Raw genomic sequence first — 15,703 nt, 5'->3', positions numbered from 1 at the left:
GGCAGAAAGCTTCCCGGAGCCATGGGAAAGCTGCATTTCAGATTTGTTCTTTGTTAAAGGCACCCCAGAAGGCACTTTATTATTAAAAAGGAAGAGAAGGGGGCTATTGGCTGAAGTAGCTAATCTGCATGTGAACACGAGTTGTTCTTGGAAGTCAAATTGTTCAGGCACAAAAGAGAAACCCGAAAACTCCCTTCAGGCCCAGGTCTACTAATCCAGTCGGTCGCTCTCTGGAGTCATTCCTCAAGACGATTACCACTCACTGTTAACTGCTGCACAAAGCCCACAGCCTCCACCTTTATGAGGCTTTCCTCTCTGTTTTGTGAAAATCATGAAAATGTCATGTTAGTTCCCATGTTGGGTTCTGCCATCTTCAACTTTCGCACACCTCCCATTGCACCCAATGTAAAAAAACTGTGACTCCCTTTCCACACAAGCATACAAAAAACGTCATCAAATAAGAAGTTGCTCTGGCTCACGCGCACACACACACACACACACACACTCAAGCACACTTACAACCGCAGAAGCCAATCTCAGACCCCGATGACGCCTCATCAATCCTGCAGACAGCTGAGTCAGCAGCTGCTGACAGTAACAGCCGCACCACCCCGTCCTGCTCTCAAACCAGTCTGGGTTTGTTTCCGATCACAGGCACGATCAAGGGTGAAGAAGAGAGAGTGCGTGGGAGAAAGAGAGAAGGCACGTCGTAGAGCGAGCCAGACGGCCCGGCGGTGCAGAAACAGTTTCTTTTACTCTTGTCTGTCTGTCTTGCCACCTCGTCCCAGCTGTCCAATCTCCAAAGGCCTCATTGGAGCTGGATCAGTAGCGAAGAAGGCACACACACACACACACACACAAGAAGAAAGAAGTTGTTTCCAGTCAGGGAAGGAAGCATGAACATTCAAATCCCAGCATCTACCATGCGAAGAAACCCACTGTTTGATTCCACGAAAGGGATCAAAGCGGAAGTATGACACTTCCTAGTTCCTCGTCTCTTGTTACAGAAGTAGATCCCTATCTTTTTTCATTTGTCATTTCGTCTGACCCGTTTCAATTATTATTTATTTTCAGGTTGTTTTGGAAATAGAGCAGTCTGATTTGACAACTGTGCGGCTGATTGCTATTTGTACACAAAATAGTTAGAAAATGGCATGTGTTGAGGCACAAAAGGAGCTCCACATGCACTGCTTCCACAGTTTTCATTATAAAAATGTGCCCGATCATGAAATGGACTCAATATTCTGGCTGTGACGTGTCCTGCGGTGCCAGACCAACGGGGGCCTCAGATTAAATGTTTTTTGCTTACAGCGTTATTTCCCGCTTTATTGTTTGCACTTCCTCTTTGTGAATTACCGGGTTCCCCGTCAACATGACCGCATTTCGCCACGTTTCCAATCATAAGCTCTTTCCTGATTCTCAACCAGTTATTGGTACATTGCATCATCTGCCCTTACTTTGCATTAGGAATGAACTTCACCCCCTTAAAACATGTTTTAGACTTCCTCTTTCTTGAGCAGAACCCTGAACCAATGTCTGTCCATTGTGCGAGAAGTGACCCCAACAACTCGTTACGTCTGGAACGTTTATTTGTTTAAGTTGTTGAAAATAACCAACATATTATTATTCTCCTCGACGTGAAAATTGTAAAATAGATGTTTAATATCAACGGGACTCTCCTGGTTAAATTAAGGTTTAATAAAATAATGACATCGGTAAACCTTTTTCACAGCAGACATTTTAACTTGCTGATAACCTTAATAAAGCCTTCTACGGTGTTCCCAGAGCTTGACAGTGAGCCAGCATGAACAGTACCAGGACTCAAATGCATAAGCAGCTTGAGTTGAATTATTCCTTTTGTGATTTTCCTTCTTCGACTCGCTTCACTTTGTTTCATCCCGTTAAAGCTCAATACATCCTTCACATTCCAGTGGAGAATAACCATACAGTTTAACCTTGTCCTCTTACTACTGGAGTTCCTCAGGGTTCCATCCTGGGTCCCATCCTGGGTCCCCTCCTCCTTTCTCCAACTCTCTCGGCTCTGTCATTCGCTCGCATGGCTTCTCCTACCACAGCTATGCCAATGACACCCAACTAATTCTTCTTCCTTCCCTCACTCGGCCTGTCTGACTGATATCTCTCAGTGGATGTTGGCTCACCATCTGAAAATCAACCCCCGACAAGACTGACCTACTTCTCTTTCTAGGAAAAGATTCTCCTACACAGAACCTGACGGTTAACTTTGGCAACTCGGTGTTAACGCCCACTTTGACTGCCAGAAACCTCGGCGTCACAATCGACAGCCAACTCTCCCTGACTCCCAACATTACTGCCACAACGCGATCCTGTAGATACACGCTCTACAACATCAGGAGAATACGTCGCCTTCTCACTCAGAAGGCGACGCCGGTACTGATTCAGGCTCTGGTCATCTCCCGCCTGGACTACTGCAACTCCCTCCTGGCAGGTCTTGACTGTTTTTTAAGCCTCCTAAATTCGCCCACACTACTCCACTCCTCCACTCTCTTCACTGGTTACCAGCATCCAGTTCAAAACATGGTGGTGCTCACCTACCATGCTGTGAATGGATCGGGTCCAGCTTACATCCAGGACATGGTCAAACCCGACATCCCGACCAGCACTCTCCGCTCTGCATCTACAAAACTGCTCGTCCCTCCCTCACTGAGAGCAAAACACTCAACTAGATCACGACTCTTTACTGTTCTTGCTCTGAAATGGTGGAACGAGCTCTCTGAAGATACCAGGACCGCAGTGAGCCTTCACATCTTCCGCCGCAAACTAAAGACCCACCTTTTCAGACTCTACCTCGACTAAAAAGACTAATTGTAGCACCTAAAATGGCTCTTATCTATGGCAAGTTGTAAATTGGCTTATTCGATAAAACTGCACTTGTTTTTTTGCGTCTGTATCCTTGTGGTTGAAATGCACTTATTGTAAGTCGCTTTGGATAAAAGTGTTAGCTAAATGACATGTAATGTAGCCAAGACTGCTGCTTTAATAAGTTATTCATGTTTATTCCTTTTGATGGATGAAATCACTTCATGACATTAATTACACCAACATATGACTCAACCTCTTCTCCGGACTAACTTTTTTTTTTTTATTGCCAAATAACCAAAAGTTACAGCGTATTTTACAGAAAAAATAAGTGGTCAAAAATAAACTGTTTTTTTTTTAAAAGAAAATGTTCAACATGATATACGTGTCATGTGAGGTCAATTTATGCACAGAAAAACATATTGAAATTGCTTATTTCAAACGCGAGTGCAATTCACATAATCACAAATGACGGTGTTTAAGTGTTAGCGATAAAGTCACTGTCTGACCACCACTGTTACAGGTTGTATCACAGTATAACGGGGGAATAATCGTACGTGAAGAATAACCACAAACTGTCTCAAATTCCTTTTCTTTTCACTACCGGTTTTTAACACTCCAAATGGCTCGAATGATTTTCAAATGAAACCAGGGTGAGAAACCTGCGACAAAGCATTTCACTGAGGTTAGTAATGGAAAAAAAAAGACTGACAGACAGACTTAAAACAGACAATTAAATGCATAAAAAAAAGTACAAAGCGCCATAGTTTATACAATAATTATTCTTGTTACATTTATATTTCAAAGGAAAAAAACCCAGATGAATTCATGAACATTTTTAAAAAGTCAATACAATGTTTTCAAAAATATAATTCCCGATAATTAAGAAGATACCAGAGACATATGTGCAGATGTGGAAGTACTGACAGGGAGAAGGTTGCTGCTTAAAATACAACGGATCAGCGGTGAACGTTTGAGTGAAATGAAGTCATTTTTTTTTTTTTTACACAGGATCTGTACAGGCAGATTACGTGAGACAGAGGGAGAAAATTAAAAAATCATCATAATATCCTCTATCACGGCACACTGTCGAATCCCCTTGAAGGAAATAAAGAAACGCAACGTCATCTCTTCACATGGGCGATGCTACATCCATGTCCAGTGTGAGGGAGTCTGTGGAAACAATCCAAGTGCAGCCTTTTAACGCCAGTTAGGAATCCAGTTCTACGTCAATGAGCGACATGTGTGTGTGTGTGTGTGTGTTTACTGTGTGTGACCGACTCACCCATGTGTGCCTGATTAGGCTCGGCTTCGTTGTGCATCAGGGACTCGAGGGTGCGCGGCGACATGGGGAACAGGTCGCTGGTGTTTCCAGAGTTTGTGCTGTGAAAGGAGACAAATACATGTATTACTAATTACACACAAGTTTGACTTGAGCATTGCCTTCCTCACTTTGTAAATATGACAAATAAATACAATAAGATTAATATTATCAAAAAAATTAAATACCAGCAACATCATCAAATCTTTGGAATTAAGTGCAGCTACAAATTGCCTGAACAAGAATGGCAATGCCATTAAATTTTGCACAAAGTATACAAAGATTGAATTGAATGGTAAAGATTGTCCGATCGATGTCAGAGAAGAACGTACTGGTGCCGCCCCAGCTCAATACAGAAAACAGTGGTTAATGAGGGGAAAAGGTCATTGAGAAATAATACCAGCGTTCATGTCATTGTGCAAAAGACGTGAACAAAAGAGAGTACAGTAGATGAGAAATGGACCCGTGTTAAAACACTGAGAAATATTGAGATGTGAATATGTGAAGAGTATGTGACGAGGAAACACCTGACGTCGAGCGCTTTGCTCATTCCGCTCCCTGCTTCCGTTTCAAAGCACACAAACATGTTTAGCATTGAACTGTTAATGTCATAACAGTTATTGGTTAGCTGTCTGGCGGATCGACCGGGCCATCACTCCAACGGCGTCATGCATTCAATTTCACTTACGTGATCACGTCTTTTGTCACATTCTGTGAGTAAATCTCGTTTCATCGAGTTACCTCAAGGTGCACAGGGCTGCTGAAAGTTACAGCGACGGATTCGGTCGAATGAATCGTGACACAAACGGGAGACAGAGTGCACCCTGGGAGGAATGGGAAGTTGACCAATGGAGATGCGTGTGTGTGTGAGGACGCGAGTCAGGTGGGGGGGGTGAGTTGGAAAACAATGAACAGGGGTTATGTTCCTGAGACCCACCCATCACACACAGAACACAAGAGTGACACACACAAAGCCCTCCCTACATGCGCCCCCGCCCCCACCCCTCCCTCCACACCCCCGAGTGCATACCCTGGGAATACGCCGCCGAGCAGATCACTGTCCGGCAAGTCCATGAACACGGAGGGACACCTAAGGAGACAGGTCAGGATCTCACTGAGCAGACCTCACAAACCCCCCCCTGCCCCCCGGTAGCCACAGCACACTCCTCACACCCACCCGCAGCCGACCCCCCCACCCCCATCTCGTTTATCTATCGGCTCATCTCAAAGATCCGATCGACAAACACGTCCTGCGCATTGAGCGTGTGAATGAATCCCATAATGAGGCGCGCCCGGCGAGGGCACGGCCTTGTAACCGGCGAGGACACGGCCTGGTAACCGACGAGGACACAGTGTCGAGTGTCTCCTCGCTCCGAGAGCCGGAACGAAGACCGATTTCTTGGTCTTTTCGTTGAACTTTTGCTAGAACCTGCCCATGCACATGTTTTTTCATTTCTTCAAAAAAAAAGTTGAGATCATGATCAATGACTAAGAGGAGGTCACCGGCCGGCACCGATGATTGACTTAAAAAAAAAAGGAGCGGAGCAACAAATACTTACGGTGTGACGCAGATGAACTTTGTCTTCAAGTACGGCTGAATACCTGTGGGGAAAAGAAGATGTCAGCAACATGACGATTAATGCTGAACACGCTGTAGCAAAACAGTAGCTGCAATGCAGCGACAAGCGGGAGAAATGGATGAAGTTTACACCGCAGCGTTTACACAAGATAAGAACACTTGAATACTTCCATAAATACTTAAGATTTATCCTGTTTTTGAGAGGACAGAGCAATCCCGAGCTCTTTTTTTGTTACTCTTTACTTTCTTTTTCTTCTAAATATTTGCTCCGTCTGTATTTTAAAGGCAAAAAAACCCTTTTGTGTAGTGTAATCCAAAACCTCATTTATCCAATTGCACACTCATTATTTCCTGAACATTATTATCCTCTTCACTAAAACTTAACAATTTAAAACACTTGCGGTAGTATATTCAACAATGTGCTTGTAGGTAGGTTTTTGTAAAGTTTGAGGCTCGGATTCTACTGAATGAGTAACGCAAGCAGACGTTTTGATACAGATTTTCTGCAATGGTAACGCGAGCAAATGACACACACAAGGTTGTTCTGCGCGTAGTACAGTATTCCTCCAAAAGAAGCCGAGAGAACGGGGCAGTGACTTACTACTCGAAGGGTCTCCTCCCATCTCCGGCTCCGGAGCTGTTTCCGGCCTGCAGTACTTCCCGAAAGCTTCGTCTTTGGGAATGTCGGGGTAGAGGTACACGAGAGGCGACACCAGAATGTTGGTGGCGTCCATGATCTTGTAGCCCATGATGATGTCGGCAAAGGACATGTTGTTGAGCTGCTGCTTGGTGTAGGGCTCCACTGACTGCATCTGCGTCTTTCCTAGAAACACACGAGGTCGCTCAGATCGGAAAACAGGCAAATAAGAGCAATTCCTGAGAAGAAAAATAGAACCTCACCACTTATGTCTTTCTCCACCCATGTAAAGGTAATGCCGCCCTCCTTGCTGCTCTCACTGAAGCGCAGCAGGAAGGTTCCGGGAGGTTTCGGACTCAGAATGGCCCTCTCCCTCTCTTTGCTGATGAAGCCCATGATATACCTGCAAAACAGCAATAGGAAGTCACGCAATTCAGTTTGTGAAATTTAACAAACAGTGAGGCTATTTTAAAACTGATGCAACAATATGCGTAATATGGACCAGGCAGCCCCGAAGACGTGTGAACAAAGGACGACCTCTCACCCTTCGTTCCACAGGGCCAGGATATACTTCTTCACCAGGTCAATTATGTTGTCCAGCCACACCCAAAAGGAAAAGCCCTTGCCGGCCATGTTCTCCTGGAAAGAAAAATAAGTCAAAATTTAATGGCAGATAGAACCATGAGCTGTTGTTTCTTTTTTTTTTTAAAGGTCCGTCCGTACCTTACAGAACTTGGCCCAAGTGATCTGACAGCCTGAGTAGTTGACACACGGCCCTGGAGGGAGAATAACACAACGACATCACGCATGCGTTGATGGCACAGTGGTGGATCGCGTGGTCCCTTTGTGAGAAATCTTTTTTTTTAAAACACGACCCCTCACCGAGCAACTTCTCAGCCAGTGTGGTGAGCTGTTCGATGGTGAGCCCCCGCTTGGTGGTGGAGGAGAACTGCCAGCTCAGGACCTCGGCCACCTGGTCCCACGTCCCCACCGGAGGCTTGGTGAAGAAGTTTACATTCTGTGCAGAGACACGGCGACCAGATAAAGCAACTGTGATGTAAAAAAACAACCCAGCGGAGTTCAGCTTCTCTCCACCAGAGGGTGCTGTCTCACCTTTGGGTGGTTAGTGAGCATGTTGTACCACAGGATGGAAGCCCAGGCGTTGGGCATCTGGCAGATGTTGGAGATGACAACCACTGGTAGGGAATGAGTCTGCGGATCAGCACAAACATTACACATTAGTTTTTAATGTACAGTTGTTGTGGGTTTTCCTTGCTGACATCTGGCACTTGGATGTGAAAATGCTCCTGCCTCTGTTTCGGCACATTGTCTTGTAAAAGGACGTCTGCTTAATTGTTCCGCTCTTACGCGTGGGGGCGCGATGGAGCGAGCCAATAGGCGATGGCGTCTGGGTCTGTATTATTGAACAAAACCCCTTTCTCACCCGATCACACGTGGGCTGATGGAGGAGGTTTGACTTCAAGTAACAGCTCATTTAGAAGCCGAGCCGGCGACGTTTTTTGTAAATGACTCATGCGACGGGAGGCTTCCTTTGTACTTATCCTTACGTTAGGCTCTTTTGACTTTGAGTGTAGGATGAAAGTTTAACTGATAATCTGGAAAGGTCATTAGTGTTCACAGAGACACTGACTGACGCTGATACCGACCTCCAGATCGATCTTCAGGCCTTGATGATAGACTTCTGTCTCAAAGGTGATGAGATGGAGCTCCTCTGTGACAATCAGAGAGGCCTAGACAAAACAGATGATTCAAACCATTACTGTTCATGTGGATCAAAGGTCAGGAACACACTGAAGTGGCAATCTCAAAGAAATCCATTCAAATAGATGTGACTTTGGCCGTAAGCAGACTCATGCCATGTGCTGCTTCAATTCGGTCCTCCAGCAGGAAGAAATAACGTATATTATTGCCTGAGTTTGTTATTTAAGTGACAATGTTTGTTTTGCTGCCCCCCACATTCTGGGACCTTTAACATCAAACCCCATTTGTTGTAAATATGGCGTCTCGAAATCCGCCAGACGGACTCTTGAGGATTGCCACTTTAACTGACCCTTTCTTACCAAGTAGTACTTACGTCGCTGTTGGTCCGGCCACCATTTCCACACCTCTGTTCTCTCAGGGTCTGTAACAGACAGGAAGTCAGTGCTCCACTGGAGGCTTTCATCAGATAACGTCACCGTCAAGCAGCAGGCTTTCACTCACCAAGTGTTTAAACTCTGCTGACAGGCTGCCATTGTTGGATTCTTCCATGTTCATTACTTTTGTGTTGGTACCGAGGATGTTGAACTTCCGTGACCTAAGAAAATGTAGGAACGGCACGAAGAGGGACTCTTATTTTACAATAACAAATGCAGAAAATGCTCATGCGCGGAAAGAGCCTTATAAGTCGTACCCTCGAATTGCAGCCACGTCTCCCGATTCCCTTAAAAAAAAAAGACACAGTTAAACAGCATCTCTAAAAGGATTCAGGCAAATCTGTGTCCGAGTGACTGAATGTAAACAATTCTACCACTAAAAATAAAGAAAACTCACTTGTCAATGCAAACTTTAATTTTCAGCTGGTAATTGAGCTCAGGAAACTTAACCAGTAACCTGGGAAAAGAAGAGGGGAGTGTCACACTCTCAGTCACATGGGATACATCCAATTCATCCAGATGGGGATGTTGTGTCCTCAAGCATTCATCTCACCTGACTTTATTTGTGAACTGCACTCCTGTTTTAATGACCAGAGGTCTGTCCGGATGCATGGGCATACAAGGCTGTCTTTCGACCACAAAGGAACTGGAAGACAGAGAGGATCACGTTTCAGAGAAGAGTCCAGCAAACCGTCGCGTCGCCTTTTTAGACGAGGACAACCAAAGGTTCACGCTTCCTTTCCTAATGATCCGCGGCTCATTCTCTTCCTAGCGAGAACTAGATGTCGTCACACTTGTTAAACGAAGACTCAAGGTCCACGGATGGTTCTCGCAGGTGAACATTCGTGGCATGCAGTACCTCTTCATCAGGTTTCTGAACAGGTCCACTATCTTCTCCTCCAGGGCGGGCCGGTGCTGGATGATGGGGTCGCCTTTGTAAGACACCTTCTGCTGAAGTTCCTCCAGCTTCTTGATCTGCTGGCGGATCTGCAGCTGGGACTCGGCCAGGGACGTGATCCTGTTGAGGACGTCGGACCCGGTTCAAGTTAAGACCAGCCGATGACACACGCCTCCGGTTGTCAACCGGACTTGACATTACGGTTACCATGTCTCGAGGCGGTCCAGGCAGATGTTGGGTGGACCTCCGATACAGGCGATCTGCTGCCTCCTCTTCCAGTCGGCTAGCTCCTCGTCAGTCAGGTTCTTCTGTACGTAATCCATGGCGGTCAACAAGCCGCCCATCTCCGTCACAATTTGCTACAAACAAAAAAACAAGTACAGTATAAATCCACTTACGGGATTATTAACAAATAGGACATATTCAATGTGACAGGTGGCTTTACTTCTGAGTGCAGTGAGTCAAAGACAATCCAGCTCCTCTCTTAAGAGATTCTCAGAGTCACACTTAGCCCGCTCTTTCAGTTTGGCATCATGATTCAAATCCAGTCTAAACTGTTGACCGATAATGTAAAATGCTGCACAGACGACGTCCGGCTTCAAGGTGGCAGATTAACTCCTCTGCGATAAGCGTCTTCTGCCATTTGTGCTACCTGGCAGCCTCGAGCTGGGTGTGACCCTGAATCACACCACCGTCAAACCAGAGGTGTTTCCCAATCAGGTGAGGCATGTGCACCCACCCTCCTCAGCTGGTCCAGGGCGCTCAGCATCTGCTCGAGCTGAGCCATCTTCTGTCTGGTGGCGGCCGCTTGGCTGTTGCCATTTAAGTCCTGGGGCAAGTCTGCACAGAGGGAGGGAACATATTCAATTCATTAAATCTTTACCGTAAGAGGGTCAGACCTTTAAAACTCATCCGAGACTGCTTCCTGATCAATGTCACTGCTAAAGCTGAGACAAATAAATATCAATTAGAATTTACCTCCTTGGCTTTTCAACGTCTTGTAATTGAAGTCAAAGTCATCCTGCAAGTTCTCAAGCATTTTCATCTTCTGTTCCATATCCTGAAGAAAAACACACGAGGCATTATGCGTCTATGAGAGCACACAGGCTCATTCTGTCATGTTGAACAGTGTTGAGGATTCCTCGTACTTCTGTTTCAAGCACTTATACGGGGAACTGACCTGCACCCGCTTCCTGATGTCTTGGAGGTTGTGCTCCAGGATCTGCTGCTTCTCTGTCACTACTGTCCCGGTGGGATGTGCTGCCTGACCATCCTGCACGAGAATAAAACCAACACTTCTCACCGCTGCACCCCGGCAGTGAGGCGCTTCGATGCTGTACGACTGCTGGCTTGCATGTATTCATATTCACTACCTGTACAGCGGTGGTGGCGGTCTGCAGCAGTCTCTGCTCCTCCCACAGACATCGGGCCACGATGCGGGCGATATCCATGGGCTTCTCCAGGTACTTGCTTTGCAGATGCTGCTTGATCCGCCGCAGGTTGTGCTGGTAGAGCACGTTGTTCTCCTGCAGGAAGCGGCTGTACTGCTGGTCTATCTCTCCCAGGAGGTTGTGGAACACCAGCGTGGCGTGCGACTCCTTGTTGGCAGCGTACGCCCTTATAAAAAGGAGAGGGTGGGACAATCAGGATAATAAGGAACCCTAGAGCTCACGTCACCTTCACAAATGCGTTTTTTGGACGTCCTCAAAATATCCTGTATCACACTGGGGGGACTCAGAAGGGCAGATATTTATTTTTTACGATGATAATTAAGAGACAGAGAAAGGCCTCTTCTGTGCTACGGTTTATTACGAGAAGAGAAAAAGCTCAATCCCTCCGAGTTGCTTGGGTGCTCTGCGGCACATAACGCGCGTGAGATGCAGGAGGAGGACGACCGCAACACAGAACGCTAAAACAACAACGCTTTTCTGGCCGTCATAAGAAACAAACTGTGCATTCATAACAGCGGCCAGCAGTCCAATGACGTCTCACCAGTCCTGACTCTCGATCCAGGGGGCGAGGAACTGCCGTAGCTCCATGGGGAAGCTGTCGCTGTACAGGTGGTAGAGCTGCTCCAGATACCTGGTCTCCAGCTGCTGTAACTGGTTCCACTGGGCCATCCTGAACGTACACCTCCTGCCGCCTGCACACCAGAGAAAAGAGAAGGCGGTCACCAACACAGATCGAACAATGTCCGTGTCCATTTTTGGTTTTTAAATGTATACAAAGCGGCACATGTCGTATCAGTTATTTTCCACACTGACCACTGAGAAATGACTACGACGTCTGGTTTCCTCTGAGAACGACAAGGCCCCCTATAGCGAACTGCCACTTCCTGTTCATGGAAACGGTGCGTCTCCACCGACAAATATCAGCCAACATGAACATCTGTGCTCTCCCATCGGTGGCTGGGACTGAACGACCTTTGCCCCAGTGTCCCTGGGAGACAGACTTCCTTTTCTCAGCCCTGGAAAATCAACGGTACGGATCGGAGACAATAGAAACGCGCTCATTAATCCTCACGCAGCTCACGGCGCCCACACGGAGACAATCATTGTCCATCAGGTGCACATCGTCGGTGCGGCTGACGGCACACAAGCGATAACCGAACAACAGGAAGACAATCAGTGAGTCGTCTCCTCCAGCGTCCACGCACGCATTGAAAGGTCCAACTGAGGCCTTTTGCAAAACCCTTAAACCGTATTGGTCCCCCTGTGACATTGTACTTTACTTGGTAGAATTGAGGTAGAAAAAAAACAAAAAAAAGTTTCTTAGCGATGACTAAGACACGTTCTCGTTATGAAAGTAGATTGTGCTTTCAGTTTACAGGTTTGAAGATATCGCTGCTGCCGCCGCCGGAAGGATAGTGCTGTTAAAGTGCCTATGTTTGCAATTCCACATCTGTCCTCAATTTGGCCTCACAAATATTATTTTATTTTTATTTTATTAAATTAATTTTGCGGGCACGATGCACACCAATCAACAGATGTACTGTAAGTGAGCCAGAGAGGCTCGATTCCATCTGATGTCCCCAGGCTGCAGGCTTATTGTTTTTCCATTTATAGAGAGTCCTTTACGTAATGTACAAATCAATACAAAAGCACTACTGAGTCACGTCTCAACGACTATCATACACTCGAGGTTGCTTCAAACACGGTGCCAATAACAACCAACATTATAAGCAATAGAAACATGTTGTTTTCTTTGGACACAACAGAAGAGATGATGGTACATTTTTAGGCATAAAAAGCAAATATTAGTGATGGCCTCACGCCATGTAGGTGTGAGGCTCAAAATGTCTACTGAGAAAAGGTATTTTAAGCAGGAAGAGACTAAAAATATGTTGTTACACAGGTTTAACTGATGAAGTGGTTAGTGTGAGGTTCAGCGAACCAATATATTATTTGATTGAGAGCAACCCAAAACTAAAACACAGGCACTAGGTTTCACCTAAACTGTCGGTGGCCCAAGAGATCCACGAGAATTCAGTTATTCTCCACGTCCCATGTGTATGTTTATTTTTTAAGCATGCGAGGGAAAAAACAAAATAATCCATCAAGTATGACAGAGTATATATAAACTATATTTGTCTGACACGTGTCTGACACAAGGGCGGCTGAGTCCCTTTATTCACTAATGTGAGAGGATCAGTTTCATTTTTCAGCAGCTGTGTTAGAATTTCCTGCTTTCTATTCTTTGCCAATTTGGGTGGAAATCACAAGCAGCATCTCAGGCTACGGTGTCCAATAAAATCTCCTTCTAAATAAAGTGTCTGGACTGCCCTGAAATGCGGTAGTGAGATCTCTGAAGGATTATCCTAGAAGATATTTTTCTTATTATAAAGAATTATTTCAGACACAATGTTTGGAACGACGTCAATGCAAAATATATCACATAACAAAGAACAAAAAGGCTGTTACAGTCTTAATGGTGATGAATAATAGCCCTTTGGAATATGCAATTCGAAATTTGGCCAAATATTGACCCAAATGTTAAACCAAGGCTTTCGCCGTAACACCTCATCTATAACATCTTTCTCTGAATTTTTATATTTGTGTCCATTTTCCAACAGGCAATACCTGTAAATCACAATTGTGACGTGATTTTTCACTTCTCGTGACACCCATATTCCGGGGAAATACATCCTTGAACAAACAAAGGAATGAAAACCAATGCCCGTAAGCAGTATATGGCCACCTGCGAACACAGGTGACAACAAACTTAGTATCACGTCATTCTTTGCTGCTGAGCAGAGTCATACAGTCATTTATGACAGTAACCCTTTGACCTTAAGAACATCGATCACGGCCAATAGCGTTAAAGCCTCTCTGACACGAATACATCACCAGGACTCCACGACTGCAGGGCAGAAGGAAGAAAAACAAAAACAAAAACTTTGGACATGCACTTCAAACTTAACGTTTCTGTCAAAATGGGAATGGATCATGTTCAAAATAATGGACGAGTCCAGTTCCAGGGCGAGGCGCCAGAGGCGCGGGTGGCCTGCAGAGGATGGGCGCGCCAACCGAAGGCAAAACACACGCAGCGACTACCTGAACTTGACGGGCACAAAACGCGCGTCGCGGGCGGGTTAAGATGAAGCGAATGACGTCACCCGTCACCATTATGAAGTCCTTATGAGCAGGATCGAATAACGTCAGAAACCGACGTATCACGTTATAACGTTAACCGGCCGGGACTTGCTATCAGGTGATGCACTCAGTGGAATGAGAAACCTTAGTAAACGACAGATTAAAGGCACGGAGCTGTTAAAGTTAGTAACTTGGAGGTTATGTAACACCCTGGACACGCAATGGCTTCCACAGCGTGAATAAGGTTCGCGTGTTACCCGGACGCGACGCTGCGTGTGTGGAGTCCCGCGGTGTGTGGATGAACAAAACGTCCACAATTAACTCAAGTTATAAGAAACATAGCAAAAGCAGAAGTCGCTTACTTAACTGTAGCTGGTTGTTATTCCTTTGTAAAGTTTGTCCGTAAAAAAACAAAAACAAAGTGTAAAGTGTTACACTTTCGATTTAAAAAAAAAAAAGACAACGATAGTCAGTGACGACTTTCTTATAGCTTGAACTCAGGAAAGGGACAGATAACACAGAAAGAGATCGTAACTGCCTGGGTTTTCTTGGCAACACGGGAAACACTCATCCAACACACGTAAAGAGGTTTTTCACCGAGCCTCCAACCGCAGTGCCATGAGCCAATCAGAACTCCTGACACTGCTTGATTGACAGCCTTCATAGCCAATAGGAGTAGGCGGTTTTACCGCAGGCAATCATAATACAGTGTGTAGCTAAGAGGGGCGGGAGCTCATGCGGAGGTTGGTTGAGAACGGCATGTTGACTGCTGTCGCAACTTCGCTGTTCCTGTCAGCCGACCCTCCCGCCGGAAGGACGGCCGGGTAGGCGAGCGCGCTCATACGCTGCGGAGGGAGGAGGCGGAGTTCGACGTAACAGCCGGTCTGTAAGTCATCTGAGTTACTGGCAGCGTCGACGTCATCGAGAGTTTAATATCTACCGTAGAGGCAATACAGGACGCGTTGGAATGGACATTTCCTCATATGAATCCGGTGCTTTTTCTAGTAAAACACACACGGTGACACAGAATCGGTGCGTTCAAGTATGTTATATTCATACAATTCAATAAAATAATAGACAATATATCAGTGCACTTTTATTAATAATTAAGTGACCAAAAGGGGCTCAAACACAAAATAAAAGCTTTCATTATTAGAGTAGGAATCAATTACACCGAGAGCAAACATGTCTCACACCGTGTTGCAGCAGTTGTTTTAAAATGTGTATAAAATGAACTGCCTCTGGCTTACAGTTCTTTTACTGTAAGCCTCCGGCTTACAGTAAAAGAACTCAGGCTCAGTTCAGTTCTTTTAGTTTTAACTTTTAGGTCAAGACAACCGGAGACAACAAAGCGACCAATATCTTACAAGTGTTATGATGTTCAAGGTGGAAAACAATGCAATTGTTTTAAACAAAAAATCATTAAATTATATAATTATTTAGAACATAATTGTATAATAATGATCTGATGTCATATTTGCACGTGATGCTGCAACAAGCTAGAAAGTTCTATAGTATCCACATACTTACTCTTCAGTACGACACACACACACACACACACACACACACACACACACACACACACACACACACACACACACACACACACACACACACCCTTTTCTTCTGTTCTCCATCCTGCAGGGCTCTGAGAGAGCACTCTCCTTAATTGCATTCTCCCA

General features: G+C 45.5%; 1 protein-coding gene across 11 annotated transcripts; it reads right to left on the bottom strand.

Moving 5' to 3' along the window:
• Nucleotides 1-3,014: 3,014 nt before the first annotated feature.
• stat3 (signal transducer and activator of transcription 3 (acute-phase response factor)) lies at nucleotides 3,015-14,633 on the bottom strand. 11 transcript variants are annotated; one of them, XM_040191684.2, is made up of 24 exons: nucleotides 14,384-14,633; nucleotides 11,422-11,572; nucleotides 10,803-11,046; nucleotides 10,610-10,702; nucleotides 10,408-10,489; nucleotides 10,169-10,269; nucleotides 9,637-9,788; nucleotides 9,391-9,549; nucleotides 9,085-9,177; nucleotides 8,929-8,988; nucleotides 8,789-8,818; nucleotides 8,599-8,692; nucleotides 8,471-8,518; nucleotides 8,043-8,126; nucleotides 7,489-7,587; nucleotides 7,258-7,393; nucleotides 7,099-7,151; nucleotides 6,920-7,014; nucleotides 6,639-6,778; nucleotides 6,340-6,561; nucleotides 5,719-5,761; nucleotides 5,190-5,249; nucleotides 4,124-4,221; nucleotides 3,015-4,035 (listed from the first exon to the last, which is right to left on the bottom strand). In XM_040191684.2, exons 2-24 carry the CDS (start codon nucleotides 11,547-11,549, stop codon nucleotides 3,971-3,973), a joined length of 2,379 nt encoding a protein of 792 aa, XP_040047618.1. In that variant the 5' UTR covers nucleotides 11,550-11,572; nucleotides 14,384-14,633; the 3' UTR covers nucleotides 3,015-3,970. The 11 variants fall into 11 exon arrangements, with proteins under 11 accessions (XP_040047618.1, XP_040047623.1, XP_040047621.1 ...); XM_040191689.2 differs by having other exon boundaries at nucleotides 3,015-4,011; XM_040191687.2 differs by having other exon boundaries at nucleotides 14,389-14,624.
• Between the last annotated feature and the right edge of the window lie 1,070 nt (nucleotides 14,634-15,703).

Source organism: Gasterosteus aculeatus, chromosome 11 (genome assembly GCF_964276395.1).
Source record: "Gasterosteus aculeatus chromosome 11, fGasAcu3.hap1.1, whole genome shotgun sequence".
Taxonomy (NCBI): Eukaryota; Metazoa; Chordata; class Actinopteri; order Perciformes; family Gasterosteidae; genus Gasterosteus; species Gasterosteus aculeatus.
The sequence above is the reverse complement of the archived record's forward strand: the minus strand, read 5'-3'. Positions and strand labels throughout refer to the sequence as shown.